General features: G+C 37.9%; 3 protein-coding genes across 4 annotated transcripts in view; 1 reads left to right on the forward strand and 2 right to left on the reverse strand.

The window, feature by feature from the left end:
* The window catches only part of GLUD1 (glutamate dehydrogenase 1), a 37,478-nt gene extending 22,709 nt beyond the window's left edge, over positions 1 to 14,769 (forward strand). Inside the window, exons 5-13 of the mRNA XM_042456105.1 lie at positions 157 to 251; positions 5,932 to 6,111; positions 6,578 to 6,715; positions 7,741 to 7,878; positions 7,984 to 8,064; positions 9,386 to 9,509; positions 10,334 to 10,425; positions 10,943 to 11,005; positions 13,406 to 14,769. Of these exons, the coding sequence (XP_042312039.1) occupies positions 157 to 251; positions 5,932 to 6,111; positions 6,578 to 6,715; positions 7,741 to 7,878; positions 7,984 to 8,064; positions 9,386 to 9,509; positions 10,334 to 10,425; positions 10,943 to 11,005; positions 13,406 to 13,525 (1,031 nt within the window). The 3' untranslated portion in view covers positions 13,526 to 14,769. The remainder of the gene's footprint in view (positions 1 to 156; positions 252 to 5,931; positions 6,112 to 6,577; positions 6,716 to 7,740; positions 7,879 to 7,983; positions 8,065 to 9,385; positions 9,510 to 10,333; positions 10,426 to 10,942; positions 11,006 to 13,405) is intronic.
* SHLD2 (shieldin complex subunit 2) overlaps positions 1 to 17,201 on the reverse strand; it is a 124,505-nt gene that overhangs the window by 59,665 nt on the left and 47,639 nt on the right. The gene's annotated exons all lie outside the window — the stretch shown is intronic.
* Positions 15,763 to 17,201, reverse strand: part of ADIRF (adipogenesis regulatory factor) — a 3,833-nt gene continuing 2,394 nt past the window's right edge. Inside the window, exons 2-3 of the mRNA XM_042456106.1 lie at positions 16,250 to 16,312; positions 15,763 to 15,949 (exon numbers count right to left, since the gene is read on the reverse strand). Coding sequence (XP_042312040.1) covers positions 15,822 to 15,949; positions 16,250 to 16,312 — 191 coding nt within the window. The 3' untranslated portion in view covers positions 15,763 to 15,821. The remainder of the gene's footprint in view (positions 15,950 to 16,249; positions 16,313 to 17,201) is intronic.

A 17,201-nucleotide genomic window follows, 5' to 3' on the forward strand; every position in this document is an offset into this window, starting at 1 on the left:
GGTTCATAGAAAGCTAACTGTTATGGTAGAAATTCATTTAAAAGAGTTGCTATAGCATATGAACACTCAACTTTTTTATGACTCTGTTTTGGCAACTGTGTCAGTAATCCCAGTACTGGTATGCAAATTGTGTTAATGCTCTCAATCTTGCAACAGGGCCTGGTGTTGATGTGCCTGCTCCTGATATGAGCACAGGTGAAAGGGAGATGTCATGGATTGCAGACACCTATGCCAATACCATTGGACACTATGTAAGTTCTGAGTGAATGACTATGCTTGACTTAGGCAAAATTGGCTAGCACGTTATCATATAGCATCACTGTATTGGTTTCAGCTCAAAACAACATGAACACATAATAATGGCTTCCCCCTCCACTTCTGCAAGCCTATTCATTGCAGAATGTAGTGTGATTTGTGAGGCTTTTTTCTGTAATACAAAGTGGAGACAGTTCACGTCACCAAGGGCATACGGCAGACTGCACCTGCAGTGTCAAATTGCTACTGAATTCCAGCAACAGTCCAGGAAAAGCCATTAAATATAGAATATGCTAGAATATGCACATATTATCCAGACCCCTGTTCCAGTTCTTCACAGAGAAGAAACAGTATAAAATCACATAAGCTTCTTTTTAATAAGACACTTCAAGCTAAGTAATTCTAGTGGATTTAATTTGGGTTTTTTGCTGTTGTTAATTGCTTTTATATGCCACCTTTCTCCCAGAATGTGGTCCAAGGCAGCTAAAACAGCCATCAAATTAAAAAACATTTATTAGACCACTATTTTTAAAATAATACATTAAATAATATAAAATCATTTTTAAAAATACCAAAGTTAAAACTTGAGTACCCACTCCCATAAAAAGACCCTCCCTGCATGCTATTAATTATTAAAAGCTTGCATGAACAACAAGGAGAGCAGAGAGGGGGATAGCTTAGATTTCCATAGACTGAGAGTAGCCACTGAGAAGGTCTCATTTGTATCATAATCAAAAGGACCTGTGATGGTGACAGGCCCAAGAGAAAGCCTTCCGTTGAGGGTATTAAGACTTGGGCATGTTTGTATAAGGGAACACACTCTTTTAGATAGTTGAAAGCTAAGATTTATAGGGCTTTATAGGTCCTGATAGCACTTTGAATTGTGCCCAGAAATGAACCGGTAGCCAGCAGAGCTGTTTTTAATAAGGGAGTTCTATGCTTCTTATGACTGGTCTCAGTCAGCATTCTTACCATAACATTTTTGACCTGATTAAGTTTCTGAACAGTTTCTGAACAATTTCCAAAGGCAGCCCATTCAGAGCATGTAATAATAGTCCAAAAAGGATGTAATCAGGATGTGTGATACCATAGCGAGATCAGATTTTTCAAGGATCTGATGCAACTGGCACACTAGTTTAACTGTGCAAATGTTCCCCTGGTCACTACTGAAGCCTCGGCATCCAGGCTCCAGATTGAGGCCAGGAGAACACTCAAACTGCAAGCCTGACTTTTTCAGGGGTGTAATTGTTTCCTTTCATCCTCTTTCCTGTTTCCTTTAATCTGATGGGAAAGAGAGTCAGTCATCAGCATATTGGTGAAACTGAACTCCAAAACTCTTTATAAACTCTCCCAGGGGTTTGATGTGGATGTTAAATAACATGGAGGATCAGAACTGCCCTCAAGTCCCATCCCAGAGAGGCATATCCAGAAGAATAACATGGTCAGTGGTATTGAAAGCCACTGAAATGTCGCTTATTGTTTTCTGCCATTGTCACTCTTGTCTCCGACCCACTCATAACCACCAGTTCCATGGGATGGGATGTTTAGGTACTATTACATCCACTGCTCTGGCCATTACCCTGTTCCAGAAATAAGCTAGGGTTTTGAGAGGATCACCTGCCAAGGCAACAGGGAACTCTGCAAGAGCCATCAGAAATCCATCTGGGTCCATAAGCATTTTGGGGATGGACCATCTTAATCAGCCCCTTATTGCTGTGGAGATTCTGAGTCCCAGTGAGTCTAAACCCCACCAAATAGTGGTATATCCATTGCAATGGAACTGTGTAAAGCTCCTTCATACCCAGATCATCATCTTCCTACCCAGCACAGAAAACAAGGTCCAGAGTATGTCCTGCTGTATGGGTGGCACTAAATGCTGCTTGGGACAGACTCATGGTCATCATGGAAGTCATGAAGTCCTGAGCCACTCTTGACAGTGTTACCTCCACATGGATATTGAAGTCCCTTAACACAACAAAAAAGCTAAACCACTTTCCAGACTAACTCTGCCAGCTCATAAAGGGAGACTGCTGAGCAGTGAACTGGGCAGTATACCAATCTCTAATCCGCCATTCCCACCCACCTTGAAATACAGTCAAACCCAGTAGACTGTGGGACAGGGCATGAGATGAGGGAGACAGAATCAGAATAGACCATTGCAGTTCCACTACCTCTCCCCACAGGCCTCACCTGCTGCTCCATAGAACCAGGCAGGCAAAGCTGGAAGAGTTTAATGCTGCCCCCTTCATTCATCCAGGTTTTCCATAATGCAAGCCAGGTCTTGGATCAAGGGTGTTTTCCCATTAATCAACCAAGCATTGAGTGGTAACATTTTCGACCCTGCCATTGAGTGGCAACATTTTCGAGCCTGTTCCTGGGCTATCCAAACTATTGGGGGTTGGGGGGAGTTTGAAAAAACCTAACGTTTTGTAGGATTGGGCATATCATATTTGTGGGGTGGGTTTTTTTAGTGCCAAAGTTTTTGATTATTTCAGAGGTATTCAGAAATGGTAGCTGGGAACAGAGTTCCATGCACATGGATAGCTAAGATTTCTGCAGGAAATTTAGGCAGTGATGAAAAGTAACCTTGGTTAGCTGCTGCCAGTTGAAAGAAACAGCACTGTTCAAAAAGACTGTTGGTTTGATTCAGCAGAAAGCTACTCATAGATGTAGTTCATTGTAGCATAATTGTTGTTAGATTTGTATCTTTGAAGAGAAAAAAATAGCATGAGATATCCTACAAGACTTGTTTTTATTGCTAATTTCTATTTAACACTTGCTCATATCTAAATAACAGGCCATAGAAGGACTACACATCTTGACATAGCAAGTTGAAACTCCCTGTCAGGGTTTCCCACAACAGTGGGCAGCTTGTTATTCAGCAGGCTTGCCTGTGAGAGCTCTTCATTATTCATGCATGAGAAAGTTGTTGAATAATTCCACAGCTCCTTTGGCTAGATTTCTCTCAACATTTTGCTTATTCAGGAGTGACTATGGAAACAGTTTCCTCAACAACATCCTCATTGGGTCTCCACTATTCTGTGAAAGCCTGTTATAACTAAAATGAATAGCTTCTTTTTTGGTAAAAAACATCTGTTCGTGGCACTCTAGTTGGGCCAGGCAGTGTCTTGTTTTCAAGTAAATCTGGAGCTGTAAGGGCACAAGTATGCCAAATACGTTTTGCCACAATGCAGTGCAGCAGATTTGTAGCTGTATCCTATTTGTCATAATCCCAGTGTGTGTGAGAGAAACAGAGAAAGAGAGATGAGATGAGAAAACATAAACGATCAGTGTGTATAAACCTAGTTATAGATGAGTCATCAGTAAAACAAATAGTTTTAAGCTGTGAGTCAGATGTTGTTCCAAGAATATGGTGGAGCAAGAGCAGTTTAAAAGACTCCTAAAAATAAAGTTTAAGGGCAGTTGTAGAATAAAAGGAATTCTGAAGTTCAAAAGAACTTCAGAATTCTCCACATTTGTCCAACCTTGTTGGCCACATGTTGAACTACCGTATATACAAGTTCAGGGTTTGGGGGCAAAATTATGGGTTTTCATATGATTCGTGGATCAGTTGAGGGTAAAACTTAAGGGCGTATAACATCTAAAGAATGAAGTAAAGAAAAATGCCAAAGAATGTACAAAATTCCAGCAGGCTTAACTGTTTGTGCTCACCCTAAAAGTTTGGATGCATGAGAGAGTAGTGGAGAGTTAGTGCTTTTCAGACAGGTTACATGCTTGCTTTTCACCAGGGGATGGTTCCTTTTTTAAAAAAAGTATTTACTTTGACCCATGGATAAATCAGCTTGGCTTTAACGTTTATAGACTTCTACATGAGTATATACACATATGTTATAGAGGAGATAGAGAACATAATACAAAATGTTTGTTTTTGGCAGCAGTACCATGTTTCTGAGTGTGTAGTAGTTGTTGTTGTTGTTGTTGTTGTTATGGTTTATTTATATAGTCCTGTAGATGTAAATATAATTCACCATTTTGTGTAAAAGACACAGGGGGATATATGTAAAATGAGAAATTACCTAGCTTTCCTTCCTTGATTTACTTTCAGTGAAACATGCTTTAGCTCTTTCAAAGAGTACTTTTGCAGAAGCTGAAGAACAGAAGATAAAACAATTGAGTGGAAGAAATGTAACTAGAATAGTAGCCTTTCAATTAACAGGCCAGGACTTTGACCTGAACGTCTAGCAAATTGAAGGGTTATACTAATTGTTTTTAAATAATTGCATTAGTTTCACATTCCTGTTGCCAGATCATTTTGAAAGTGATTAAACAGCTTTAGTTGTAAACTCCCTGTCTATAAAGACTTCAAATCTTCTTATGGGTTAATGCAAAGCCCAAAGCGTCTATCTAAAGTGGATAATATATTAAGCACAGCTAATTGGGATTCCTTAAATTCTCATAAGCTTATTTATAACTAAAGTTAGAGCAGCTAGCAAATTTAAGCTAACACACTGTGTAATACAATAAATCATTAAATGAAATGTGGGTGGGGTATTCTGTTGTAATTGTAAATTCCACATTGCACATTGCATTCAGCTCCTATATATTTGCTTCTAGGGAACAATGGTACATTACTGTATGAGGAATGTTTACATGTGACTTTTGTATTTGAAATACTATTGGATGAACCATGCAGCTTAAGTTATATTAATGGCAGCTGTATTTCTAAGGTAACACAAGAACTGATTGCTAACTTTGGCAATGCCCTGTTGTTTTAAATGAGTTATTCTATTGTTTTTACTGTATTGTTCTATTATTTTTAGAAATTGATTGCTTTGAGTTTTTTTTTATTATAAACTACTTTTGAGATTTTAAAAAAATGAAATGTGGTATAATAACTACTGTTAGAAAAAAATGCAAATCAAAAGTCTAAGCCACAGATCAGCATTCATAAAATGTGTTAATTCATTCTGTGTATCCTAAAGTGTGCTAATTAGTTCTGTGTACAAAAGTATTTCCAACTTGAAGCTCTAATGCACATACATATAAAAATTCATGCCAGCTAGGTTTGCATCTGACATGATCATCATTGGGAGGAAATGGCATTTTTGAATCATTCAACGCTTCTGTGTACGCATTCTTGAAAATCACTTATCAGGAAAATGTGTTGTAAACTGATTTCACCCTAAGTAGGAATGTACACTGACATAAAATTAAATTAAAAGTTTTAAAGATGGTGTTGAAATTAAGGTAATTCAATATCTTGCCTAACAGTTATATAAGTGTTTCTGTTAATCCTACCATGTGACTTATAGTTTAAAAGGCAGGTCCTTCTAATGTTCTGTGTCATATTAATTCCTATAAATTAGTAGATGTACATATGGTATTGTGGCAGAAACTAGATGTCTTAATTCTAGTTGCAGTTAAAATTCATTCATTAGGATCTAGACTTGGGACATGGACTCCCTCCCCATCACATTTTCCTAAAAATACACGGTGCCTTTAGAGACTTAAGTAAATGTAAGTAGATGTGGTTTGAAGAGAAGAGAGAATGTCTAAAAAAATCAGACAGAGACACCTTATGTGAACATAACCCTTTCATTTACAGGAGGGAAATCTTAGATCCAGCCCATTATGAGAAATCATTAACCTGTTAAAATTCATATCTTTTCTTCATGTAGAAAATAATCTAACATGGTGTTTATGATTATCTTACAGGATATTAATGCCCATGCCTGTGTCACAGGAAAGCCAATCAGCCAGGGTGGTATACACGGTCGTATCTCTGCTACAGGCCGTGGGGTCTTCCATGGAATTGAGAACTTCATTAATGAAGCATCATATATGAGCCTCTTGGGAATGACTCCAGGATTTGGGGATAAGACATTTGCAATCCAGGTACTGTATCCAGAAGGGTAATCACATGGGATAGGAAAGTTGGAAATGCAGTTCTGATTTGGTAACCTATGTTGTGGCTTGGCCCTAGTTTTTCAAAATCCCTGCCAGGCATTTTAGGTGTTTCCTAGTATACTAATAGGATTACACTGTAGAGGACCAAAGTATAAATATAACACTTTCATTTCTAATATAACCTTCAGTTAGTGGGCGTTACTCGTGGGTGTTATGTGCATAATGGCCAATAAGCCCAGTCATCAGTCAAACTCAAAAAGTAAACATTGGCCCCCCAAAAGCAGGAAAATAGTTACAAAATATGGATATAGCCTATCTCTGTTCACCAATAAGAGGGGGTTTTATACTCATTTCCTTTGAATTTGTTGATACCGTTATAATGCCATTAAAACAGTATGTATAGACTATTCTGCTGAAACAGTAGTACATTGAATTAATTTTCTTCTCTCAACAGGGATTTGGCAATGTAGGTCTTCATTCTATGAGATACCTTCATCGCTATGGTGCAAAATGTGTTGCCATTGGCGAAAAGGATGGTGCTATCTGGAATCCTGATGGACTTGACCCCAAAGAGCTGGAAGACTACAAATTAGTATGAAAAAATATTTATCTTTTGTTTAAACACGTTTCATTGCAAAGTTTCGCAGTAAAAATATGTTACTTCTTGACAATAGGGAAAACATTACATTGGCCTTTTTGGCAACTATTGTGATCAGTACAGCTGAAAATGGAAAAAAAAATATTTTCTGTTGGAAAGAACAGTTCAGGATAAGTTTTCTTGCATTTGGTTTACTGAGAAGAGAGACACCGTAGAGACATCTGTTTATAGATGAGGAGTACCTTGCTCAAATAGGCTAGGAACTTGAAGGTATCCAGTATATTGAGTAGCAGTGTAAGAATACTTCCTATTAAAAAGATTATGTTTAGCCTTAATGTATGTTGCTTCCCAGTGGTGTTAAAAAAGATAAGGAAGAAACATGAGAGAATGTGGGATTCATAGCATACCAGTAGAATTTTAAGAGTGTTTATTGACCTCATTCTTATAGTAGAGACCTTTTTGTTTCCAAAATAAGCCCATTCATAGTGAGGAAGGAATTAGTAGGCTTTGGGGAAAATCTAAGGCTTGCAGATATCTTAAAAAATATATAAAGGGGACAGTATCATTAACAACAAGGACTGAATATACACAGTGACCACAGAGGGAACCCCCAGCTTCAGAAGTTGTAGAATTGTTGGTGTTCAAAAAAACTGAGATGGTGAGGAAACACACACCCCCCCAAAAAAATCCTAAGTGGAGGTGAGCATACTCAGTGAAAACAGAGTGCTATGTGCCTTTAGGTTAAGAATGAAACATTGGGGAGAAAGAGGAATAAAGTACTGTATCCTAGAAGAATAGATGGCAGGCTGAACAGAAGCCTGAAGAGAAATAGTCTGTACTGCCACATTGTATTGCAGATTCTTCTTATAGACATATATTTGTAAAAATATTGCAGTAATTGCAGTTTCATAAATGTTATTCAAAAATAAAATGTTCATATAATAAGCATGTAACTTGAAACTTGTATGCTAGAAAAATGCACTTAAAAACAGTATTTTCTCTCTCTTGTGCACAAACAGCAACATGGGTCAATTCTCACCTACCCAAAGGCACAACCTCTGGACTGCCACATCCTGGAAGCAGACTGTGACATCCTTATCCCAGCTGCCAGTGAAAAGCAGTTAACAAAGGCCAATGCCCATAAGGTCAAAGCAAAGGTAAGAAGAACCATTGGGAAATAAAAATTTGTGAATTCTCTCTTTTGATAATGCTATATTAATGTAAGTTTTCTATACTAAATTATAATAATCTAATTTTTCCAGATAATTGCAGAAGGTGCTAATGGACCCACAACTCCAGAAGCAGATAAAATCTTCTTAGAACGGAATATCATGGTTATTCCGGTAAGGTTTTCATCCATTCACTGTTAAGGTTATAAAAGTGTTCTGTTTGGATATTGGTGGCCTAGTTATCTAGGTAAGAGAAACCTCACTAGAATGGTACATGGAGAACTCTGGCCCATAAAATGTGGGCTTTATGCCAGTGCAGCATAACTATGAGATTTCAAAGAGGAAGCAAGAGTCTTTGCTCCAAACTCATAATTTAGAGGCTATTCTCAAGATGGATTGACACAAAGGGAATATGTTGTTTTGGCTGTTAGATAAGAGAAGTTCCTTGCCTCTTGATTAATGTTACATACACCTAACTATTAAGGGGAGCATAGTACAATATGCTTTAGTTAGTATTTGCTCTATTCAAATTGACAAGTAATTAGAAATGCTTGACAATTGGATTGCTGTTCCTGCCAGGGTGTTTGCTTGGCAAGCTTATCTGCTTTGGTGGTGGCATGGTACTTAGGTAGAAATTTACATGGTTGCCCTGATCAGAGGAAGCATTCTGTTGAATTCAAAGATGGGTTATGCGCACTAAGTGTATCCTTCACCCCTGCTGCATTGTATAGTATTGACCATGTTTCTATTGTTCAGGCTTTAAGTAAAAAATGAATTCTTGAGCCAATGTCTTAAGGCAGTAACAAATCCATAGCACAAAATACAGTGTGCCCTTTTTTTACGCAGGGGATCCGTTCCGGACCCACTCACCCCCGCATAAAAAACCCCGTGTATGCTCGCGCCCCATTGAAAGTAATGGAGCTCGTGCATGCAGCGGCGGTGTGCGCACGCCGCGGGCACGCGGCCCATTAATCTAAATGGGACATGTCGCTATGCATGCCCCTACATGGCTTGGCTGATGACAGTTACAGTCCAAAAATATGGAAGCCACAATGTTGCCTACTCCAGCCTAAGATGTTGGGGCCGGTGATTAGTTCCTAGCTTGCTGAGCAAGACATAATGATGATTTCTCCACCAATGTCTGCTACTTCTTTATCTTTGGTCCCTATTCAGTCTGTCTGTTCCATAAGTTCCTTTAGCCTGTTCTACTTAAGCTGTCAAACGTATGCTGAGGTAGCTCCAAAAATCATTACATGCTGTATCTTAGCTGCACTAATAACAAACATTTACTTGTTGCAATAGCTTTCACAAAATGAATTTGTTAGTATTTTATAAATATTATATATTTCTAGATTTCTAAATAATGTCAGTAATTTCTCTTCTGCCTGTAAAACTTACTTTTCCTATTTAGTTTTTCCCCGTTTTGAAGCTGAAGTAATTTATCTATTATATGTTTTTTATATTTCTTAATGCCATTCTATCTTGTCTTCTTCAGGATCTTTATTTAAATGCTGGTGGTGTGACTGTGTCTTATTTTGAGTGGTTGAAGAACCTGAACCATGTCAGCTATGGTCGCTTGACCTTTAAGTATGAAAGGGACTCTAACTATCACTTGCTAAGTAAGTTTAACAAGTTATGTAGATTTTACACATATTTAGTAAAGAATTACATTTAACTAAGTCGTATTTCTAAACTAAACAATCCAACATAAATTATTAAGATTTCTAGGTTTCTCAAATGGCTTCTAATCTGTTAGGAAGAAGTTCTAATTCTTGTATGGTGTAGTCGAATACCTAGAAAAAATATATTGTTCAAAACTCTTAGAAATACAAATTAAGAACTTACAAGAATGAAACTTTTTATTCTGTGGTAGGAAATTTATGTACCAGTATGTGTTAACTGACAGTAGTACTAAAAAGCAAAGTCAGATTGAAATTAGATGGTAGATGTATTCTGGGTTAAGCCTTGGCACAGATTTAAAGAAGAGGTCATGTGACTTAAACATATCCCAGCTATCATCCCTTAAGTTGTGTCAAAGTTTAGTTACAGTTTGAGTCTTAATGACAGCAGAGTAAATTAAGCATAGTTCAAAAACATAATTCATCATTAGACTTTTTTTTAAAGCATTCTTGAGTATGGGATGAAATCTTCCTTCTTAACCTAATAATGCTGCAGTCCTTTACATACCTATTAAGGGATAAGATAAGTTGAACACAGTGGGGTTAACTTGTAAATAAACAAAGATAGACTGGGTTGTAAATGTCAGAAATGTTGTACTCAAGGAATTGATTCTCACTTACTCTTTTTTAAAATAGATATACTGAAGTTAATAGGACTTTAAAATTATTCATTATTTCAGTCCGGCTCCCTAGGTATAATTAACCAGATCGAATCTGATACCATAGCAAATGATTTTAACTAACTGTTTTCCTCTTCTTCTCAGTGTCGGTCCAGGAAAGTTTGGAAAGAAAATTTGGGAAGCATGGTGGAAGTATTCCAGTTGTGCCTACTGCAGAATTCCAGGATAGGATATCTGTAAGTAGTAATTGCTAGATTTTGTCTGTGAGCATCGCTTAAAAAAACAACAGCAGATCTGGTCAGTGATTACAGCAGACAAACAATACTAGTTTGTAGAAGCAATTTGATCATTGTAAGTTTAAACAAAAGGTAGTTCTGTATTTATAATAACAGGAGATAACCATAGTTGAGAGTTCTAACTTTAGAGCTGAAATGTAAAAATGCAATATAATTGCCATCAAAATAGTGTATATTGGACATTATAGTTTTCTGAGCTGGTATTGTATCAAGCTATTTATATCAAGTATTAACGTTAGAAGATACTGTTTTTCTTACTAAATATATACAGATGCTGAATATATTTACGTTGATGTGGATCCAATTTGCTTATTAATTGCAGTTGCCCTTTCTAGTCAGAATATGAGTGATATTAAAGTAATATAGGATTTTGGTCTGTTAAACCATTACATTAAAATACAAAAGTGAGACCGTGATTTAAATGAGTGGCTGATAATGGCAATTCTTTTCAATACAGGGTGCATCTGAAAAAGACATTGTACATTCTGGCTTGGCCTACACCATGGAGCGTTCTGCTAGGGTATGTACTGCACTAAGATGAAGTAGTAAAGTCCCAACCCCAACTGAACCAGGGGCTCCTATGGTAGTGCTTGACTTGTGACCTCTCCACTACATTTTCATGTTTGAGTTATTTTAGCATTCTTTACTTATCACTGATCTATAAATAGAGCAGACTGTAGGAATTTTCTGTGATGTGCAAGCACTCTTAACCACCCCATGGGAGCTTTAAAGAAGTGTACTTACTTACAAACCTACTGTAGTGTCTGCCTCCTCTGGAATTACCACTGCAGATAGAGTGGTTGAATTACCAAAAGGAAGCAGAGGGCAGTTCTGCTTCTGACCTCAAGGAAGCTGAGGCTGCTGAACTCACTTTGGTGGCCCAGTTGGCACTGCATCAAGCCATTGTTGATTTTTTAGAGCTAGGAGCTAGAGAACTGATCCCTCCAAATGAAGTGTGTATACTCAATCCTCTTCATGGCGGCCAAGAAATGTCAGTGTGTGGAGGGCGGAATTCACCTGATTCTCGACCTCATGTCTTTCATCAAGCTTGTAAAATGCAGGACTTTCTGGATGGAAAGCCTTTAGATAATCCAAAAACACATTTTTCTCAGGGGGGTTACCTTCTCTCAGTAGTTATTTCCTGCATTCACCTCTCCACTTGAGCAATGTTCCATTGTTGCGCTCTGCAGTGGCTCCTCTGACCATTTCAGAAACTCACAGTAAAGTGTGAATACATCAGTATTGTTTAACCTGGGAGGTCCAAATATCCAGTCCTACCCAACCTTCTTAGTCAGGGCCCCATTCTATACCCAGGCCCAGCTTGGCTGCATCTAGGTGCCTGGCAACTGAATAGTCTTATTTGAGAGGAGGTTATTCTGAGAAGGTGGCAAATGTGCTCTTGGCTTCCATCCTCAGGATGTATAAGACTACCCAGAAAGCTGTTCTGAGATTGTTTGAGAGAAAATTAATCTCTTCTTAACACAGCAGGGTGAATGAGGTTTTAGACTTCCTCCAACAGGCCCCTATCTGGGCTTGAAACGCAATATCTTACAACAACAAACTACAGCTTTGGCATCAATTTTATCAGCTGGCAAAGCAACTTACTTTTCTCCTCCTCACTTGAAGAGGTTTGCAGGGGTGTACATGTGTCTCTCGCTGTTTAGTCCACCACTAGCCCATTGCTTTCCATCTTGGGATCTCCACAAGTTATTAAAAGCTCTTTCCAGGCCACTGTTGAACCTCTAAAGACAGTTGCACTTCAAATTCTACCCATAAAAATATTATTCCTTGAGGCAATTACCTCAGCCAGGAGGGTGTCAGAGCTGGCATCCCTTTCAGTAGACCCCTCTCACTGTAAATTTGACACTCAGTTTCTCTTTGACTTGATTCCAGTTTCCTATCTAAATACATTCTCCTTTTCACCACACACAGCTCATTGTTCTACTATCTTTCTGCCCTCATCCCATCTGCCCTTTAGAAAAACAGTGGGGCAGACAGGATGTTAGAGGGGCTCTGAAGTTCTGCATTGGGCAAACCAGTCCCCATTAGAAGATTGGAAGCACTTTTTGTCTCTTTTTTGCTCACCTCACTGGCCTATGAATCTCTGGATCTGCCTAAAACACAAAATGTGGCAACACACTGTTAGGCCAGTGTCCAGCAGCTTTCTCAACTAATGCTCCTCTGGATGAAATTTGCAGAGCTCAACTTGGGTTGCTCTATCCATTTCTATAAAACATTATAGTCTGGACAAATTTGCCTCCATTAGAACATCCTTTGATAGATGGATGCTCCAACAGGTTCTATCAGAATAATTTGTTTTCTTGCCACCATCCCTCCCAGGGTATGTACACTAGGGTATTTCTCATTCATGGGTGGCTCCTTCTCCACTGGTTGAGAATGGCACATTGGAGTACTTACAGTGAAGGTCCATTCTAGCCAAAGAGAAGGAGCCATCTGGTGGCAAGACCATGTTTCCTTTTTCAGGGGATCTTTTCTCTCTTCCTTTTTTCCTGGCTTGGGGTGTAGCTAGGGATCCAGTAGGAAATGCTTTTCAAAAACAACACATGCACTCTGGTGATGGCTCCTTCTCCTTGGCTAGAATGGACCTTTATGGTACGTTCTCCAGTGTGCCAGCCTCTTCAATGAAATCTGAGTACCCCAAAGTTAAGATGTTTCATTCTGGAACTGATCTTAACAAATAATATATAAGAGTATTGTTTACCTCTGTGTTGATTACCTCAAGCCATTTAGAAGATAAATGCAAAGTGAAGCTATCTTGGGAGCATCACATTAGTTATTAAATGACTTTCCCAAGCCAAGTTCATTCTTGTATTTTGTGTGTATTTAATAGGGGGTTATTTGATATCTTACTTCATAAATATTATTGTTACTGACTTTATGATATGTTTGTGTTCTTTAGCAAATCATGCGTACTGCCATGAAGTACAATCTAGGTCTAGATCTGAGAACAGCTGCCTACGTCAATGCAATTGAGAAGGTTTTCAAGGTGTACAATGAAGCTGGACTGACCTTCACATAAATGGATAGCCTGCCTTCGTCTGACACCCTCTCGTGTACCCTCTTCAGAAAGCTTCTTACAAGTTTACATATAGCCACAGAAATCCCTCTCACTTTTTCTCACTTAACTATAGTGTATATAATTTTCAGTTAACTACAGTTAAAGTTAGTCCTTTTTTGTAATAAAGAAAAAAAATCCATGGATTTAGGGCTTCATGCCAACAGATATCTAAGATAACCAGTTCATCTGCACTGGGGGGGGGGGGTCTTAGTTTTTTCACCTTGAAATTTAGAAAGGTACCTTTTTATTGTATGAACCTGTGGTCTTGGCCACAATTAGCAACCTAGAAAAGCTTCATATCACACATACTGTGTACTGTTGGAGCAAATAGCTTAACTCTTCATGCACTTTGGTTTCAGAAAATGTAACTCTCAGCTTTGGCACTTTTGATTAAGGCCTTGGATGTTCAATGCAGTGGCATTATCAAAGACAGAATGGGCCTCCTGCAGGGAATAACTTTAATAGGATTCTCATTTTTACACTTAACAGAACCATTAGCCTGGTTCACGTTAGGCAATGTGTGTTTCTTTTTATAATCTGTGCTCCTGTTACGAGGCTGCCTTTAAATCATGTACTCAATCTCAATTTTACTACAGTGTTCCCATAGAAAGATGGGTTCCAGGAGTTAGTATTTTTATAAGCTGAAGCAGTATCATTGTTGTACAGACATCCAATGGAAATGACATATTTTGCTTATTATCATCCCTGAATATTCATTTTACTTGCATGGTTGTTGTTTTTTCCAGAGAATGACCCCATACTTGAGCATAATGTTAGGTAGTCCAAAGAACTTTTATTATTCTTCTCTAACTTGTCTCATTTGCGTTTTAATTTCTGTGGTGCTTTTAGCATTAGCTATTGCCTTGAAGAACAATTCAAGGAGAAATAATTGGCAACAAGAAGGCAGGCTTCTGCTAGAAACAATATAGGGTCTTAAACACATTGACTTTCTGCACTCTTCTGAGCATAAACCATATAATAAAGAAAGCCTTGAAGCAGGATTGGATCACATTTAGAGGGTTTTTTGACACGAATTTTGTCCAGAAGAGTCCTATAAAGTGCCAGATATATTTATGTAATGAATATGAATGTTTTTTAAAACAAACCCAAGCCCTCCTTAAAAATCATGCTTTTTTTCTAGCTACTTTGTAACTCATGACATAATATGACAAAAGCAATTATTAAAAGTTGACTTTCCAAAAGTATGTTGGTTTGTGTTTTTCATAACTTTCCACAACAACAAGGAAGAGAATAGAAAGGTCAGGCCAAGTAGAGTGTAGTTAGGCTTATGATTAAGGTGAGAACTCCTCAAACTCATTTTCAGTCTATATAAGCTGTGATATTTTTATCCGCCTGCCATATTAATACTGGATTTGCAGAAATCATAACAGGATCGTCATCCTGAGGCTGATTTTAAAAGATAGAATGTCCCAAGAGTGATCTGTTGGAAGTATTTTCTGTTAGTTGTATGGTGTGTGATATGTTTTTTTTAACAGTACAATATTTGATCTATGCTGGCTTTATAAAATATGCAAATCATAGTTTGGTGGATTAGTTACCATCTGGGGAATATGCATTTATGAATGCTTTCTTCAGTCTTCAAACTCTCCCTTTTGATAAATGTTGGGTTTCTTCCTTGCCTTTCCCCCCTGCTCATTGTTTCATTTCTTGTCCCTTTTCTGCTGCAAACCACTGCATGTTCTGTCAATTCCATAGTTGTCTGATACCATTAAACCTGTAGTTCAAGGAACTGGAGTAGAAACTGAAAGCTGTTCTCTAAATATGGAAGTTTTCCCATATTATGAAATAAAGTCTTCTGAGGCTTTCACACAGACTTTTCACACTTGGATGAAGAAGTGCCACCATGCATATGGAATGTTGTCTGTGACTTGAGCATTTGCACATATCTGCTTTCACAATTGTATGAAGTCACATTTTTTATTTGTTAGGGTCTGTGTACATTTGTGACTTGCATATACAGTTGAAAGTTGTATGTGTGCCTGCACAAAGTCTTAACTGCTAGGGATCTATGTGGAGCCAGCTTCATGTGATCCTCTTGATGCAGTTAGTCTTAAACTGAGGTTTTTTCTAGTTTTAAATAATACAACAAAATGAACATGGGATTCATAGCTTTAATTTTCATAAAGATGCAAAGACTATATTATATGTGAAACAACTGAAAAGAATTTCCAGCGAATTGAAGATCTTGAGCATTTTACTATATCTATTAAATGTACAGAAGGAATCAGAAAAGGATTTAGATTGGAACATTCTTCTTTTCTTCACTCTGACCAAAGCTTTTACCAAAGGTATTTATCTGGTTTGTTACACATTGTGTAGCCTTTTCTCCAGCATCTTGTGCCCCTCTGCAGACTTCATCAACCACTTTAAAACAAAAAGAAAGTATTTAGTAGTTGGTACAATAACCTGTCTCTGCATTGGTTTGATTCTTTGGGGGCTCCATAACAAAATGGAAAAGTACAAATACTGCCAACGTGCAGTTCTTTTTCTGCCTTATATCTGGTAGATCTTTGTTTTATTGTTTGGAGAAACAGGTGGCTTTTTCAGTTCTAATGGGAAAACAACCTGAATGGAAACGAGTGCACCATGTTTCCTATGTTTATTGTAACTTAGATGCTGCAACGTCTGAGAATTCCCTGGGTTATTAGAAAAATGCTTTTTTACCTTTCTGACCAGCTTCTGTCACCTGGCTCGCTACTTGCTGGATACCCTGACCTGCTGAATCAACTGCAGTTACAAAAACAAAACAGAAGAAGAATCAAATAAAAATCATACAGTTCTGTTCAGCAATGCTTTAAAAGTGTATTTGGAAAGACAACAAGTAAACGTATGATGTATAACTATGTAAAAAAAATTCTGTATATAAGTAATACAGGCATTCTTGTCGCACAGTTTGATTCCTGGAGGCAGTATTGCTGTTGTAAATTGAGCAAAGTTGTACAATTGTTTTACATTTTGATAGGATTCTACGATTTCATTCTTGCATAATTTGATCTTGTTTTTACTCTTTACTGAAAATATCTATTTACTTGTTGAGAATATTTACAGTCCACTTCAATATTGTGAGAAGCTTTAAAAGCAACCAACCAAAGATAATTACTAAAGTAACATCAAATTCAGAACAAGAACAGCAATTGGAATATCCATACAGAACAAGGATTATATAAGCAGTATTTCTTGCCATAGTCCTTCCTAAGAGTCTTAACAAGCTGCAGCTCCAACCAAAATCCTCTGACGTAAAGTAATAGGGCTGAGCAACTCAATTATAGATTTAAGCGAAGCAAGCCTCTCTTGCTGGCAGTTGCTTTAAAACTATCATCAAGACCCAAGTCTGCCCAAAAGAGAAGGAGCGCCACTGAAGCAATTTGTCTTTGGAGACTAGAACATCTCAGTTTCTTTGCATACCATTGATCCTTCCCCAGAGTTTCATGGATACATGGCATTGAAAGGACCACTCGTATCTGTCCCAGAACCTCAGTGTTGTTGTGCCAGGGTCCTTTGAGGAAAAGAAAAGGCTGAGAAGTCTTACTCAGCTTGTTAGGAAAAAAGTGATGCACAATTGTAGCAGAAAGATAAGTTCTACAAAGATATCATTTGAAGAATACTATCTCAGTGA

Source organism: Sceloporus undulatus, chromosome 3, assembly GCF_019175285.1.
Source record: "Sceloporus undulatus isolate JIND9_A2432 ecotype Alabama chromosome 3, SceUnd_v1.1, whole genome shotgun sequence".
Lineage (NCBI taxonomy): Eukaryota > Metazoa > Chordata > Lepidosauria > Squamata > Phrynosomatidae > Sceloporus > Sceloporus undulatus.